At 37.1% G+C, this 17813-nt stretch overlaps 1 protein-coding gene and 1 pseudogene across 2 annotated transcripts; both read left to right on the forward strand.

Moving 5' to 3' along the window:
- Positions 1–218: 218 nt before the first annotated feature.
- LOC107933065 (disease resistance protein SUMM2-like) lies at positions 219–8344 on the forward strand (annotated as a pseudogene).
- A 1408-nt stretch (positions 8345–9752) lies between these two features.
- Positions 9753–14443, forward strand: LOC107933026 (probable disease resistance protein At5g63020). Of its 2 annotated transcripts, none has more exons than XM_016865164.2 (2): positions 9753–10024; positions 11645–14443. In XM_016865164.2, exons 1-2 carry the CDS (start codon positions 9994–9996, stop codon positions 14329–14331), a joined length of 2718 nt encoding a protein of 905 aa, XP_016720653.2. In that variant the 5' UTR covers positions 9753–9993; the 3' UTR covers positions 14332–14443. The 2 variants fall into 2 exon arrangements, 1 of the variants encoding a protein (XP_016720653.2); XR_001693542.2 differs by lacking the exon at positions 11645–14443 and adding an exon at positions 10161–10628 and having other exon boundaries at positions 9932–10024.
- Positions 14444–17813: the final 3370 nt, after the last annotated feature.

Below are 17813 nucleotides of genomic sequence, written 5' to 3' on the forward strand. Positions count from 1 at the left end.
TAATTTTGAATAGTTTTAAATTTATATACATTTTTTAATTAACAAATTGTAACATATTTTTTGAATAGTTTGTCTTTGTTTACCTGCGAATTTTCTCTCCGTTTTTGTTTACCAAAATATTCTCAATCTTTCATATAGCTCTATAAGCATCTTTGATTTATTCCTTGCTTCTATTTCCAGAAATTGTTCAGCTCACTCTTCTAAAATCAAAAACAGGTATGGGTAATATCTTCTTAGTCTCACTTTCACTTGATACCATCATTACCCGTTGTTGGGATTCTGCTTTTCTATGCAAACTTGAAGAAAACCTCCCTGCTTTAGAAACAGAAGTAGAAGATTTGAAGGCGACCAGGAGGGATCTGATGAGCAGGGTCAGGGTCGCTGAAGATGAGAAGCAACTTAAGCAGCTACCCCAAGTTGATCTTTGGCTTCAGAGGGCCGATCGTGTGATAACTGATGCTGATAAACTGATTGTCCAAAGTCCTCTGCATGTTGAAAAGTTATGTATGAGAGGTTGTTGCTCCAGGCATCCCAGGTCCACCCACAAGTTCGGGAAGCAAATCGCCACAATACTCCAAGAGGTGAATGGCCTGAAGGAGAATGGAGATTTCAGTGATGTAGCCTGCAAGCCACCAATTCCTTCCGCAAATAAACGACCTTCTGATCCAACTGTGGGTTTAGAGTCCTATGTCAATCAGGTTTGGAGCTGTCTTCAAAAGGAACAAGTGGGAATTATTGGCATATATGGCTTAGGAGGGGTTGGCAAGACAACACTCTTAAACCAAATCAATAACAAATTCCATGATACTACCCATGATTACCATGTAATTTGGGCAGTTGCATCGCAAGATCGGCCAATTGAGAGAGTCCAGGATGAGATTGCCAAAAGAATAGGCCTCTCTAATGAAGGTTGGAAATCTATTGAAGAGAAAGCCGAAGACATCTTCTACGTCTTACGTAAAAAGAAGTTTGTATTGTTGTTGGATGATATATGGGAATGGATTGATCTCACAAGAGCTGGGGTGCCCCTTCCAACACAAGGAAATGGCTCTAAAGTCATTTTCACAACTCGTCGTCGTGATGTGAGCTGTCAAATGCAACCGAACATGGATAATAATTTTAGATTGGAATGTTATTGAAGCAATGGTTAGCATGTAGCAATCACATGTTTTATTATTATTATTATTATTTGGATGTAATGATGTAACTTAGTTGTATTCCAACTAAGTTTGTTAGTGGTAGTAGGTGGTGATTTATTTTAAGTGGATGTAATGATGTAACTTAGTTGTATTCCAACTAAGTTTGTTAGTGGTAGTAGGTGGTGATTTATTTTAAGTGGATGTAATGATGAAACTTAGTTGTATTCCAACTAAGTTTGTTAGTGGTAGTAGGTGGTGATTTATTTTAAGTGGATGTAATGATGAAACTTAGTTGTATTCCAACTAAGTTGTCAAGTTGTAAGCTTGTATAAATAGGCTTTATGCCATTTTAAAAAAATATGATTGAATTCAATCAAGATTTCATCCATATACTCTCTATTTTAGCTTTGCTTAAAATTTATTTCATTTTTCTTCTTTGTTTCTGCCGCAAGTCTCGATTCTTACTCGGCAAGCTTTTTGTTGAACCTTGCTATTTGTTGCACTTAGCTCCAACAATTGGTATCAGAGCTTATTTCTTAAGGGATCTGTTATACAAATTCATGGCTTCATCAAGCTTTTCACCAGCTGCACCTCAAGTCTTCAATGGAGAAGGCTACCACATATGGGTGGTTAAAATAAAGACCTACCTACAAGCTTTCGATCTGTGGGAGGTAGTCAACTCAGATGTTGAACCAGAGCCACTTAGAGGCAATCCAACAGTGGCTCAAATCAGGCAGCATGCTGATGAGAGGACCAAGAGGCACAAAGCCATGTCTTGCATCCAGAACTCAGTGTCAGATGTGATTTTCACAAGGATTATGGCCTGTGAATCACCAAAACAAGCCTGGGACAAGTTGCAAGAGGAGTTTCAAGGGACAGAGAGGACAAGGCAGCAACAGTTGCTGAACTTAAGGAGAGATTTCGAGAATTTGAAGATGAAGGAAGAAGAAACTATCAAGCAGTACTCTGACAGGATTATGGCTGTGGTTAACAGCATAAGGCTCCTTGGAGAGCAGCTCAAGGAAGCTAGGATAGTGGAGAAGGTTATTGCAACTCTGCCCGAGAGGTATGAGGCAAAAATCTCATCTCTCGAGGACTCAAGGGACCTGTACACCATCTCCCTGACAGAGTTGATCAATGCTTTATATGCTCAAGAGCAAAGAAGAGCAAGCAGACTGGAAGAGCATCAAGAAGGTGCCTTTCAGGCAAGAACAAACACTGCCTACAAAGGCAAGAAGGCCTGGAGAGACAAGCCAAGGACTGATGTTGCAAGAAAAGAGGGTCAGACTTGCAAGCACTGCAGAAGGGCTGGTCATCCAAAAGAAAAATGCTGGTTCAATCCAGATGTTGTATGTCAGCATTGTAAAAAGAAGGGTCATGTTGAGAGAGTCTGTAAGAGCAAGGCCAAATCAAGGCAGAGTCAGTTTCAACAGAAGAAAGCTGAGGCTCGAGTAGCTAAGGAGGACAGTGACCAAGAGGAGCAAGTCTTTGCTGTGTTATGCTCAGCTGCTCAAGAAAGGTTCTCATCTGGTTGGCTTCTAGACAGTGGATGCACCAACCACATGACACCTGATGCTGCAATCTTCAAGTCTTTAGACAGAGCTACAGAACTAAAGTCAAGATAGGAAATGGACATTTTATTCAAGTTGAAGGCAAGGGTGATGTGCTGATATGCACCCCCACAGGTGCCAAAGTGATTTCAAATGTGCTTTTGGTGCCTAAAATTGACAGAAACCTGCTCAGCATAGCTCAGTTGCTGGAGAAAGGTTATTCTGTTGTGTTCAAAGACAACCAATGCCAAATCAATGATCCAAGTGGATCCAAGCTGATGGCAGTTCCTATGGCTAATAAGAGCTTTGTAGTTGACTGGACCAGGGAGTCAGACATTGCCTACACAGTCACATCAGATGAATCCAAGCTTTGGCATCAAAGACTGGGACATGCCAACTTCAGATCGATGGCTCGAATGGTCAGAGAGGACTTAGCTGAAAACTTCATCAACTCAGTGGATCATGATGATGTGTGTGAAGTGTGTCAGCTAGGAAAGCAGGCCAGACTCCCATTTCCCTCGAATCAAGCCTGGAGAGCCTCTGAAAAACTCCAACTGGTGCACACTGATGTCTGTGGCCCTATGAGGACTGAGTCATTAAGTGGAAACAGGTACTTCATACTGTTCATTGATGATTTTTCAAGATATTGCTGGCTTTACTTCCTAAAACAGAAATCAGAGGCGGCCTCAGTGTTTTGGAAGTTCAAGACTGCTGCTGAGACTAAAACAGGTTGCAAGCTGAAGTCCATAAGGTCTGATAATGGGACTGAGTACACCTCAGCTCAGTTCCAAGCCTTCTGTGATAAGGCAGGCATCAAACATCAACTTACCAACACATATACACCTCAGCAAAATGGTGTAAGTGAAAGGAAGAATAGGAGTTTGATGGATATGGCCAGGTGCTTGATGATTCAGAAGAATCTGCCTAAAGCACTATGGGCAGAGGCAGTTAACACTGCAAACTACATTCAAAATAGGCTTCCAACCAAGGCCTTGGATCAGAAGACTCCATTCGAAGCCTGGTTTGGATTCAAGCCATCACTGGCTCATCTGAAGGTCTTTGGATGCATCTGTTATGCTCATGTACCTGCTGTCAAAAGGGACAAATTGTCTGAAAGGGCTTGACCTGGTATTTTGGTGGGCTACAGCACTGTTAAGAAGGGCTATAGGATCTTGGATCCTTCAACAAAGAAAGTGTCAGTCAGTAGGGATGTGGTATTTGATGAAAAGTCATGTTGGAACTGGGAAAAACATGAACCTGAGGAAGTTTCAGAAAGACTTGCAGCAGATCAAGCTGAGCCAGATCAAAATGTTCCTGAAATGGACATTGATGATGAACCAGTTAGAGGAACAAGACCATTGACTGAGATTTATGAAAGAGCTCATGTAGCCATAGCTGAACCAAGCAATTTTGAAGAGGCTGAAGCTCAGCAAAAGTGGAAGCAGGCAATGGCTGAGGAGATTAGCATGATTGAGAAGAACCAGACCTGGGAATTAGTTGAAAGGCCAGTCAAAAGGAAGATAATTGGGGTGAAATGGGTGTACAAAGCCAAGCAAAATGCTGATGGTACCTTGAACAAACTGAAAGCAAGGCTAGTTGTTAAGGGGTTCAGTCAGAGGTATGGCCTGGACTACCTGGAGACCTTTGCACCAGTGGCCAGGCTAGACACCATCAGATTACTGATTGCCTTAGCAGCACAGCTCGAGTGGAAGATCCATCAACTCGATGTGAAATCAGCCTTTCTGAATGGTTTCTTAGATGAAGAGATCTATGTTGAACAACCACAAGGGTTTGAGATAGCTGGTAGAGAGCATATGGTCTACAAACTGAAGAATGCCCTATATGGCTTAAAACAGGCTCCAAGGGCCTGGTACAGCAGAATCGATGGCTACTTGACTAATTTGGGATTCGATCGAAGCAAGAGTGAGCCAACAGTGTATGTCAAGAAGCAAGGGACACAAACACAGCTCATTGTATCCCTATATGTTGATGACCTGCTGGTGACAGGAGGAGATCGAGCAGTGCTGGTCGATTTCAAGACCAAGATGCAAGAAGTATTTGAAATGTCTGATCTAGGGGAAATGTCTTATTTCCTTGAAATGGAGGTGACTCAAGCACAAAATGGGATATTTCTAAGTCAGAGAAACTTTGCCACAAAGATTCTGACCAAGTTCTCCATGCAAAATAGTAAAGCAACTAAAACACCTGTTGCTATTGGAGAAAAACTATCGAGCCAAGGTGATTTTGAGAAGGTTTGTGAAACAACCTACAGAAGTCTAGTTGGTTGTCTGTTATATTTAACTGCCACTAGACCAGACATAATGTATGCTGTAGGATTGCTCTCAAGGTTCTTGCATTGTTGCAATAAAAAGCATTTACAAGCTGCTAAGAGAGTGCTTAGATATGTCAAAGGCACTTTGAGCTATGGTTTAAGGTACAGCAAGGAAGGAAATCTGAAGCTGGTTGGCTACACTGATAGTGACTGGGCTGGCTCGATAGATGACATGAAAAGCACCTCAGGGTATGCTTTCAACCTTGGTTCAGCCATGTTTTGCTGGAGCTCAAAGAAGCAAAGTCTGGTGGCTCAATCTACTGCTGAAGCAGAATATGTGGCAGCTGCAAGTGCTGTCAACCAAGCCATTTGGCTAAGGAAAATCTTAGCTGATTTGAAAGTGCATCAAAAGGAAGCTACTGAGATCTTCTGTGACAACCAATCTTCAGTTGCAATTGCTAAAAATCCAGTGTTCCATGGAAGAACAAAGCATTTCAGCATCAAGTTGCATGTTGTTCGAGAAATGGAGCAAGCTCAGGAAGTGAAGCTGATCCATTGTAATTCTGAGTATCAACTTGCAGACATTTTGACTAAAGCCCTTAATGTCACAAGGTTCGAATGTCTAAGAAGGAAGCTAGGTGTTTGCTCCATGCAAACCAAGGAGGAGTATTGAAGCAATGGTTAGCATGTAGCAATCACATGTTTTATTATTATTATTATTATTATTATTTGGATGTAATGATGTAACTTAGTTGTATTCCAACTAAGTTTGTTAGTGGTAGTAGGTGGTGATTTATTTTAAGTGGATGTAATGATGTAACTTAGTTGTATTCCAACTAAGTTTGTTAGTGGTAGTAGGTGGTGATTTATTTTAAGTGGATGTAATGATGAAACTTAGTTGTATTCCAACTAAGTTTGTTAGTGGTAGTAGGTGGTGATTTATTTTAAGTGGATGTAATGATGAAACTTAGTTGTATTCCAACTAAGTTGTCAAGTTGGAAGCTTGTATAAATAGGCTTTATGCCATTTTAAAAAAATATGAATGAATTCAATCAAGATTTCATCCATATACTCTCTATTTTAGCTTTGCTTAAAATTTATTTCATTTTTCTTCTTTGTTTCTGCCGCAAGTCTCGATTCTTGCTCGGCAAGCTTTTTGTTGAACATTGCTATTTGTTGCACTTAGCTCCAACAAATGTATACCACCAGGAGAAGCTTTCAAACAGTTCAAAGAGAAGGTTGGATCAGAGACCCTTCAAATGCATCCAGATATTTGCAAGTTAGCTGAAGTGGTGGTTGAAGAGTGTGCAGGACTACATCTCGCTCTCATTACAATTGGGCGGGCCATGGCATCCAAGAGGACCCCTCACGAATAGAAATATGCTATTGAAGTTTTAAGGCAATCAACAGCTTCTGTGTTCCTGTTGGTGCAGAAGGGCAGCAGCAAGCTAGTTTCAGCTTTGCTTGCTCAACAAGCCTCGAGGCTTGCAGCAGAAATAATTGAGGAAGAAGAAAATTTTGCAATGGAGAACAGAAAAGAAAAGAGAGAGTTTTGAATGAAAATGAGCTGAATTTTTCATTAACTTGTCAAGAAGACATAATGCCAATACATATAAGAGATAACAACAGCAAAACAAACAAGTTACCACCTAATAACACACCTAACACCACTAATTTGCCTAGTAATTTGGCAAACTTGTTTGAAAACTTAAACAACCACCTAAACTTGTCATTCATTAGCTAATTACATCAAAATGCAGCTACCAACTAAGTTCAAAACAAACTAAAATACAAAATGTCCATTTGAGTAACCAAATGAAACAATACAGTTTCGGTTTGCTGATGAAGCACGTTCCCTGCATGACCACCTTTGCATGCTGCATGAGGGCTGACTTCAACAGTTCCCATGGGTAGGGAAAGAGATGTTTCCCAAGTTAAAATTCAGTTATGACTGTTTAGCTGATGAAAAAGTGAAATCATGTTTCTTGTATTGTTCTTTATATCCAGAGGATAAATCCATCGAAAAAGATGAACTAATCCATTGTTGGATCGGGGAAGGACTTTTGGACGAGCATACCAATTTGAGCAGTGCCAGAAATCGGGGACATTTCATTATAGGTTCTCTTATTGACGCATGCTTATTGGAGAAACAAGGTAATCATCGTATAAAGATGCACGATGTGATTCGCGACATGGCTTTGTGGATTGCTGGTGAATCTGAGGAGAAGTTTTTTGTCAAATCAGGTGTTCAGTTAAAGGAACAACCAAAAGCTAAAAAGTGGGAAGAGGTAATAAGAATGTCGGTGATGGATAATCTAATTGAAAATCTAACTGACATATTGGCATGCCCCAATCTCCAAACTTTATTTCTTGGGAGGAATTGTTTGAAGGTGACCAACAATGATTTCTTTAATTTCATGCCGATGCTTAGGGTTCTAGACTTGTCCCACAATATGAATTTGAAAGAATTGCCAGTTGGAATCGGAAAGTTGGTTTCACTAGAACATCTCAATCTGTCATTTACACCCATAAGAAAGCTGCCAATCGAATTGAAGGCCCTAAAAAACCTGAAATATTTGAATTTGGAGCGGACAAAGAGGCTGAGAATAATCCCACAATTGATATCCAGTTTCTCTAAGTTGCAAGTACTGAAAATGGAGGGGTGTTGCTATCAATGTTCACTGGTTTTAGAGGAAATGGAGCATTTAAACTATTTGAATGTGTTGACCATTACTTTTACAAGCACTTCGGAGTTAGAAAAAGCTTTGGGGTTCAACAAGTTCATTAGCTGTGCCATTGAACATGTAAGCCTTGAAGGGTTTAGAGATTCAAGGTCATTGAATATTTTGGCTTTAGCAAATTTGCACCCTTTATATAGCTTAGAACTTTCGGGTTATATGGTTATTGAAGATGTGAAGATCGAAAGTAACATAATTGAAGGCGTAGGATGCTTCCATAGCCTTCGATCTATATACCTATTCGACTGCAATCAATTGAGGGATGCGAGTTGGATAATTTTTGCTCCACATTTGGAACGACTATTTATACGTGATTGCCAAGGTTTAGAAGAAATAATCAGTGAGGAAAAACTTAGTGAAGTCGCTGAGCTAAAGGGAAATTCAAACTTGTTTTCTAAGCTAGAGTTTTTGCATCTAAATAATCTGCCCAAAATGAAGACAATATACCGACATGCTCTACTTTTTCTGCAGCTGAAGAGAATCACAATTTTAAATTGCCCAATGCTGAAGAATTTCCCACTAAACTCCAATAGTGCAAAAGGACGAAGGCTCATCATTGAAGAAGATGAGGGATGGTGGAAAGATGTAGAATGGGAGGATGAATCTCCTCAAATTGCCTTTTTCCCCTCTTTCAAACATCGGTAATTTACTAAATGTTGGATATTAATTAAGGCTTAAAGCCATTATTGTATCATAGTATACCTCACTCTAAGTTCTATTTTGTCTATCCTTAAATTACATGTACACGACTTTTTCCTTTAAATGTATTAACTCATTTTTATAATTTAATTTTTTTTTATTGTCTGATTAAGTCTTGACTCAATTAATATTGTTATTGTGGCAACAACAAGAGAATGTGAGTTTGAGAACAAATAAATACGAATTATTTTTTTATTCACCCATTTAAGAGACTATAAGTAGTAATAGGAAATGTATAAATTTTTTTATTATTTATATTGGTTTTTGTTTAATAATTTTCTTTAAAAGAAATCAACTTAAGCATTGTTTCATTATCATATATAAGCCCAGCTTAATCTGTGAACATCTTTACTCAAACTTGATTACTAAAAGTGAGATTATGTATATAAATTCTTTAAAATTACAGACTCATAAACAAGTTATTACAATTAATACTCAAATGGAAGTCTCTAAATTTAATAAGTTACAGATGATTAGTTAAATGTTTGATGAGTATAGTTATTAGTCTCCTCCTCCTCCTACTTCCTTTGCATTTTGAATTTAGCCTCTCTTGTAACACTAAAATAACATTAACAGGTAAAGACTATGTATAGAGGTAAGCATACTATGCCTAATTTCAACTTGATTTTGTAATATTTCCACCAAATAATTTATGCGTCTTTATCAAAGTGTCATAATTAAAAGTGTGTGTCCACTTCTGCAGATTCTCGTGTGGTTTGCTAATAATTTTGGAAAATACTCTGTCCTAAGTGGGTATAATCTGATGAAAAAGTGAAATCTTGTTTTGTGTATTGTTGAAAAAGATGCACTAATACATTATAGGTAATCAGTATCAGAAATGTTATCACTAGGGATTTAAATTGCGGTCGCGGCCTCATTTTCGGTCGCGTTGCGTTTATTGCGGTTGCGGACATAACAGATGCTATTGTGGTCATTGCAGGTATTACGGTCGTGAATTTTAAAAAAAATTCACACAACTTATTATAAAATATAATAGCGGTTTTCGCGGTAGCGGTTTCGGACAATGCCGCTACCGCTATATAACGGCCGCGATTTCGGTAACGGACCGCTATTTAAATCCCTGGGACTTATCACTGTAATTTTGGGTACTAAAATTATGAGAAAAAAATCGAATATTAAATGATATATTAGCTTTAAAATTTTAGAAACAAAATTTTTAATTAAATAAAATATAAAACCACTTAAATGAAGCAGAGCTCAAATATTACCTTATCTCATTATGATGGTTCTGCTTCAAACTTACCTTTTCGAAAGGAGCTGATGCATTTATGGAAGGACTTGAAGTCTTTGGGTCTTGTTGTATAATTCGACCGTGTGAAATTTATAAAACAAAGGAATTGTCTCATCTATAAATCAAACTTGAAATGATATTCACATCTGTCAGTAGATGACATAATTTCTTTCCCCTTCTTCAGACCACATGCCATAAGTCAGAAACATAACCATCGTAGTTACCTTTGGTAACAGGTTCCTCTGTCAATCCAGTAGACTGCATTTCTAATATACAGACTTCAGGCTTCGTTTATCAATAAGGTGGAAGGATTATCAAAGAAAGGCTAAAGGACAAAGAAGGCATGCAAAGATTTAATCACTTACAGCAAACTGGTTAGTTAAATCCTGATGCTTATATTTATTGGACATCTCTTCAATTGGTTCTTTGCCTTCGGACTGCTGTTGTTGTTTCCTTCACTCAGACTCATACACCTATTTCATAAGTGACACATTCAACATGCATTTGTAGTAGCAGGTAAAATGCACCAAGTCCCAACATTACCTCTCAATATCTTCGACCATGATCAAGAAAACTGTAACCTTCATCTTTTTTTCTATGAAAACCAGCTTTAGTCAGCTCATCTTCGTCACCATCACTTTCAGCAGCTTTACTCAACTCATCTTCAGCTGAAGTTCTTCTTTCTCAAGTTCTTCCAACCTTGACATTATACTGCCATGCTCTGCCTTTTCCACAGCCGAAAGAAATATCAATTGTAGAATGCCCAATGCTGAAGAAGCTCCCACTAAACTCCGATACTGCAAAAGGCAAACGCTCATCATTTTAGAAGATGAGTAGTGGTGGAAAAATGTAGAATGAGAAGATGAATCCACTCAAATTTCTTTTCTCCTTTTTTTCATACCTCTGTAAACTACAAATGCTGTCTATTTTGTTGTCAAATAACGATAGTTATTCAAATAACAAGTAGGATTTTATTGTCAAATATGTATCATTAAACATATGGTCTTAGATTTAGTGGCCTTCGTCTTCCAATGCTGTCTCTTGTGTTTCCTTTTCTGATCATTGTTTAAGTGGCAATAATGGTGCTTGCATGAATGCTACTGATTCAGTCCTATCAGTAAGTGAGAAAAGCTTTTTTTGGAACTCTAGCTCCCATTTGGATAACAAAAAGGTCCAAGGCTTTTGGTGCTTTAGTTCTTTACTTCTCTTTACATTCCTAGAACAGGGATTTCATTTGCTGATGAATTGCTAGGAAGCTTCTCTTTACATGCAGTTATTAGTATTCCTTTTTCTTTTTTTGATGGGATCTTAGTTCTCCTCAATAATGCAAGTTGCCAATGAGGGGAGTGGTTTCCACACAAAAGACAAGAATTTCCTTCCATCTGTCATAGCTCCTCAGCATGCCAAATTGGAATTCAGACTTTAGAATAAAATTCAGGTTTGAACGGTTTCCACACAAAAGACAAGATCCTTTTGTCTGTCATAAATATCAGCATGCCAGTTTGGACATACTGTCCACCCATAATGCCCTGCCCAAAGCTACCAAAGAAAGTGGAACCCTTGAAAGAGAAAGAGAGATGTTGGTCCAACATGTGAATTCCTTTATTGGATAACACCACTAAAATACTCATTCTATTAATAAAATCATAAAAACTTCAAACTTTATAATATTATAACCTTTTAAGTATCAAGATATATAACTTTTCTAAAAATATAAATATTACATTAAAAAATTTATCAAACTTAAGTACAAAATGATATATTAAGATTTCAATAAGTATCAAACTTTGTAAACATTTATGTAAAATTTTAAACATCTTTGATTAATTTATATTTTAATTATTTTTTGGTACCAAAATACATGTGAACTTCCAACAGTTTGTCTTTATTGACCTGCGAATTTTCTTCCTCTCTGTTTTTGTTTACCAAAATAGTCTCTATCTTTCATATAACTCCATAAGCATCTTTGATTTATTCCTTGCTTCTATTTCCAGAAATTGTTCAGCTCACTCTTCTAAAATCAAAACCTGGTATGGGTAATATCTTCTCAATCTCACTTTCACTCGATACCATCATTACCCGTTGTTGGGATTCTGCTGTTGGAAAGGCTTCTTTTCCATGCAAACTTGAAGAAAACCTCCACGCTTTAAAAAATGAAGTGGAAGAATTGGAGGCGATAAGGACGTATCTTATGAGCAGGGTCAGGGTCGCTGAAGATGAGCAGCAACTTAGGCGGCTACCCCAAGTTGATCTTTGGCTTCAGAGGGCTAATCGTGTGATAACCGATGCCGATCAACTGATTGTCAAAAGTCCTCAGCATGTTGAAAAGCTATGTATGGGAGGTTGTTGTTCCAGGCATCCCACGTCTACCCACAAGTTCGGGAAGCAAATCGCCAGAATACTCCAAGAGGTGAAAGACATGAAGGAGAAAGGAGATTTCAGTGATGTGGCCTGCAAGCCACCAATTCCTTCCGCAAATAAACGACCTTCAGAGCCAACTGTGGGTTTAGAGTCCTATGTCAATCAGGTTTGGAGCTATATTCAAAACGAACTAGTGGGAATTAGTGGCATATATGGCTTAGGAGGGGTTGGCAAGACAACCCTCCTAAACCAAATCAATAACAGATTCCATGATAGTACCCATGGTTACCTTGTCATTTGGGCAGTTGCATCGCAAGATCGGCCAATTGAGAAAGTCCAGGATGAGATTGCCAAAAGAATAGGCCTTTCCAATGAACGTTGGAAATCTAAGAGCCTTGATGAGAAAGCTGGAGACATACGCAGCATATTATATGGTAGGAGGTTTGCATTGTTGTTGGATGATATATGGGAATGGTTTGATCTCACAAGAGCTGGGATACCTATTCCAACACTGGACAATGAGTCTAAAGTCATTTTCACAACTCGTCGTCTTGACGTGTGCTGTCAAATGCAACCGAACATGGATAATAATATCAGAGTGGCATGTTTACCATCAGGAGAAGCTTTCAAACTGTTCGAGGAAAAGGTTGGGTCAGAAACCCTTCAAATGCATCCAGATATTCACAAGTTAGCTGAAGCGGTGGTTGAAGAGTGTGCAGGACTACCTCTCGCTCTCATTACAATTGGGCGAGCCATGGCATCCAAGAAGACCTCTCGAGAATGGGAATATGCTGTTGAAGTTTTAAGGCAATCAGCAGCCTCTGTGTTGCCAGGGGTAGGGAAAGAGATGTATCCCAAGTTAAAATTCAGTTATGACTGTTTAACGAGTGAAAGAGTCAAATCTTGTTTCTCGTATTGTTCTTTATATCCAGAAGATTATCGCATCCCAAAAGACGAACTAGTAGATTGCTGGATCGGGGAAGGACTTTTGGACGAGCATACCAATTTGAGCAGTGCCAGAAACCAAGGACATTTCATTATAGGTTCTCTTATTGACGCATGCTTATTGGAGAAAGAATGTAATCACCATGTAAAGATGCACGACGTGATTCGTGACATGAGTTTGTGGATTGCTGGTGAATCTGAGAAGGAGAAGTTTTTTGTAAAATCAGGTGTTCAGTTAAAGGAACAACCGAAAGCTAAAAAGTGGGAAGAGGTAACAAGAATGTCGCTGATGGATAATCAAATTGAAAATCTAACTGAGATATTGGAATGTCCCAATCTCCAAACTTTGTTTCTTAGGAGGAATCGTTTGAAGGTAATCATGGATGATTTCTTTAATTTCATGCCGATGCTAAGGGTTCTGGACTTGTCTAGAAATATGAATTTGGAAGAACTGCCAGTAGGAATTGCAGAGTTGGTTTCACTAGAACATCTCAATTTGTCACGGACAGGAATAAAAAAGTTGCCAGTCCAATTGAAGACCCTAGCAAAGCTGAAATATTTGAATCTGGAGTGGACACGCGATCTAGAAATGATCCCACGACAATTGATATCCAGTTTCTCCAAGTTGCAAGTACTGAAAATGGAGAGATGTGGCTATGGATGTTTATTGGTTTTGGAGGAAATGGAGCATTTAAAATATTTGAATGTGTTGACCATTAGTTTTAGAAACGCTTCGGAGTTGGAAAAAGCTTCGAGGTTCAACAAGTCCTTTAGCTGTGCAATTGAAGCTGTAAGCCTTGTAGATTTCAGAGATTCAAGATCATTGACTATTATGGCTTTAGCAAATCTACAGCATCTATGTACTTTAACACTCTGGAGGTGTACGGATCTAGAGAAAGTGAAGATCGAACGTAACATAATTTTAGGTGCAGGACGCTTCCATAGCCTTCGATCTGTAATCCTAGACGAATGCAATCATTTGAGGGATGTGAGTTGGGTAGCCTTTGCTCCACATTTGGAAGTACTAAGGATAGCTGAATGCAATGGTTTAGAAGAAATCATCAGTGAAGAAAAACTTGGTGAAGTCGCTGAGCTAAAAGGAAATTCAAACTTGTTTTCTAAGCTCGAGATTTTGTATCTACATAATCTGGCCAAACTAAGGACTATATATCATCATGCTCTGCCTTTCCCACTGCTGAAGAAAATCAGAATTGTAAAATGCGGAATGTTGAAGAAGCTCCCACTAAACTGCAAAAGTACAAAAGGACAGAGGCTGGTCATTGAAGGAGAGGAGGGATGGTGGAAAAATGTAGAATGGAAGGATGAATCCACTCGAATTGCTTTTCTCCCTTCTTTCAAACCTTATGTAATCTAAGAAATGTTGGACATTAATTAAGGCTTAAAGCCTTGATTGTATCATAACATACCTAATTGTAAGTTCTATTTTGCCTGTCCTTAGATTACATGTAGTTTGGTTCTGTGTTTTACACAAGACTTTTTTTGTTTAGTATGAATTTGAAAATATATTATGTTAAGAAATTAAAATTTGAAGTATAACTTTCAACATATTATATCATTTTCTTCTAAATTTTATAACCAAAAATTTCCATAATTATAGTAAAATTAAAATTTTTCTTATAAATGTTGTTTTAGGTTGTATTTCTGTATATTTAAATATGAGATAATTTTTTATAGGAGAGAAAAATGTGTTAAATATAAATTTGGAATTTTAAAAAATTAAAAATTTAAGTTTTAATAAGTTAATAAAATATAATTTATTTTCATTTATTATACATGTTATCAACAAAAAAAACTTATCATGTAAGATTAGACACTAAATTTATATTATAAATTTCAATATTTTTATATTAAAACTCATTAATACAAATTATTAACATTTTAAAATTGTTTATGATTATAGAATCTGATATCATGCAAGTACAAAAATTAACATATTTTTTAATGATGTTTCAATGTTGAAATATGGTTAAATGATTAGATTAGGGTGTTTCAAATTTAAATATATATATATGTAGGGTAAATTACTAAAATAATTACTTTTATTTGTCTCAAGTTACATTTTAGTCACTTATGTTTGAAATATTACGTTTTAGTCACTTACGTTATCGTGTTGTAACATTTTAGTCACTGAGCAATTTAATTTTTTTCTTTTATATTCTTTTAACTTCCTTTTTTTTCCATTTTCTTCTGCTTCTCCCTCTGCTTTCCTCCCTTCTCTATTTCTTTTAACGTAGTTTTTCTATATTTTCTGTAAGGCCCAATTTTATGCCCAGGCCCGAATATTAAAACAATAAACAACAGTCCAATTACAAAATAACAAACCAACCCACTACCTAGCCCAATAGCCCAAATAAAAAACAAATGTTTGCAGCAGAAAACCCTAGGCGCAGCATGCCTAGGGCGCGCCGCTCAGCCTCGTCTGTCCCCCTCACGCTCGCACGCCTCGGCCTTGGCCACCACGACGCCCACGCGTCTGACACTCCACCGTGCCACCACCTGCAACAAGAACAGACACCACAGCAAGGAGAGCATGCAAATGATGGGGAAAACAATAAACAAAACAAATGTATTGGCTTTAAAAGCCGAAATCGGTCATGGGAATAGGGGGATGATTTTTTTTCCTTTCATTTTTCAGTTGTAATACTACTTAGAATACAAAAAAGCAGATTGAAACGAGAAAAAGATCCGAAACAGAAAAGGCAGAGATCTAAGGTTTCTTTTATTTTTATTCGAAAATTCATCTATTATATATATCTATACATAGCATAAATTTATAAAAAAAAAGAATAACAAAAAAATAAAAATTTTACCTTTCCGGCCACCGCGTGCGGTGGCCGGCGCCGGCGCCGGCGAGCCTCCGGTGGCCGTCCGGTGACCCCCCTTTTGCCGGAAATCGCTCCGGGCTCCTCTCTCCTCTCTCCCTTTTCTTTTTTTTCTCCCTCAGCTTTACAAATGATTTTTTTGAAATTTTTTTGACTTTTATAGGGGGTCAAAACGCACCGTTTTGGACCCCCAGTTTAAACAAATAAAACGACGTCGTTTTGAACGCTGGTCGGGTCGACCCGACCCGCACCAGGGAGGATCCGCGTGTTTTTCTTTGGAAGGGCTAATTGCACTTTTAGCCCTTCCGCTTTTTCGGGAGTTTACAATCAAGCTTTTCTTTATTTTTAATCTGGCTCCATGGTTTCGCCCCGAATTCATTCTGGTCCCCCATGCTGCGCAGCGTTTTAATACTTGGGTTTATTGCGCTTTTGACCCTCCAAGTTGCACGCGCGTTACAATCAAGTCCCTTTTCTTTGTTTTCATTTTAAATTGGCCCTACAACTTCGTTTTTAATTCGATTTTAATCCTTTTTTCGTTTATTTTTGTATTTTTATCAAATATCCTTGTTATTTTTATATTATTAGTATTATTAGTATTACTATTATTATAACTATGTACTAGTGTATATTTTTATTACGTATGTGTATACACATATACTTTTGTATTTAACGTTTTTCATTTCACTTTATTTTAATATTTTATTAATTTTATGTACGTTTCTTTTATATTCCAATGTTATTATTATTATTATTATTATTATTATTATTATTAGTTTATGCTTTGTTATATATCTATACATTTATAATATGTATATATACGTACTTATACATACTTAAATATATTTTTTTTTACATTTCATAATTTTTATACACTTACATATATTTATGCATATTTTACATCATATACATACTTATATATTTTACACTCTTAAAATGCTTTTTGTATATTTCACATATTTTATAATTCACATACATATATTTTATATTATCACGATTTGTAAATATATAAATACACATTTACATTTTTTATAGTATTTACCGATTTCATATATGTGTACATACTTATCTATGTTTTCATATTCTTAATTTATATGCATTTCTTATCTTATGGCTTAAAATTATATGCATATACATTTTTACATAATTGTATTTATTGTCATTATTGTTAGTTGTTGTTTGTTTATTTATGTACACATGTGCTTTTTCTAAAATGTTAGTCCTATTTATTTATTTGTATGCTTTGTAATCGCCTCGTCATTTCATTTTGCCTATTGTATTGTTGTTACTCACTTTACTTTGCTCACCTTGTTGTATTCGTTATTGTTTTGTCAAGCATCGACACTAAACACCAAAAGGAAAATTTTTCTAAATAAGGCAATATTTCGCGTTTGGAAAATCGAGAAAACGTGCCCTAACGTGCTGGGTTTCGATTTCTTGTTCGACCAAATAGCCAAATATCCTTTTTAAACTTTTAAATAAGGCAATATTTCGCGTTTGGAAAATCGAGGAAACGTGCCCTAACGTGCTGGGTTTCGATTTCTCGTTCGACTAAACAGCCAAATATCCTCTTAAAGCTTCAAAATATGGTTTCATTAAACTATAAGGTGATCTTGGTTTCGATGGTTTAGGGTATCGTGTCCTAATGTGCTGGATGTGATATTCCTTCGGAACAAGAGAATCTTATATTTCAATTCACGTTATCAGAATTTTCTTTTAAGGATCGTATTTTTAAAACCCTTCAAATTTTCAATTTTCGACACTAAGACACTAATTAATCAACTAGGTACCAATTTTGGGCGTATCGAGGGTGCTAATCCTTCCTCGTGCGTAACCGACTCCCGAACCCGTTTTTTTAAAAAAATTTCATAGACCAAAATCTTTGTTTTAATAAAAATTAAATCGTTTATTAAAAACAACCACTTTTCAAGGTGACCCGATCACACCTCATCAAAAAGGATCGGTGGCGACTCCCGTTTTCATTCTTTTTTAATCCAAGTCGACCCCGTTTTCATAT

Source organism: Gossypium hirsutum, chromosome D01 (assembly GCF_007990345.1).
Source record: "Gossypium hirsutum isolate 1008001.06 chromosome D01, Gossypium_hirsutum_v2.1, whole genome shotgun sequence".
Taxonomy (NCBI): Eukaryota; Viridiplantae; Streptophyta; class Magnoliopsida; order Malvales; family Malvaceae; genus Gossypium; species Gossypium hirsutum.

Coding starts and splice junctions, on each gene's coding strand:
- LOC107933026 (XM_016865164.2), top strand. CDS start 9,994: ATGCAAAGATTTAATCACTTACAGCAAACTG. Junction 10,025..11,644: donor TAATCACTTACAGCAAACTG/GTTAGTTAAATC, acceptor TTCTATTTCCAG/AAATTGTTCAGCTCACTCTT.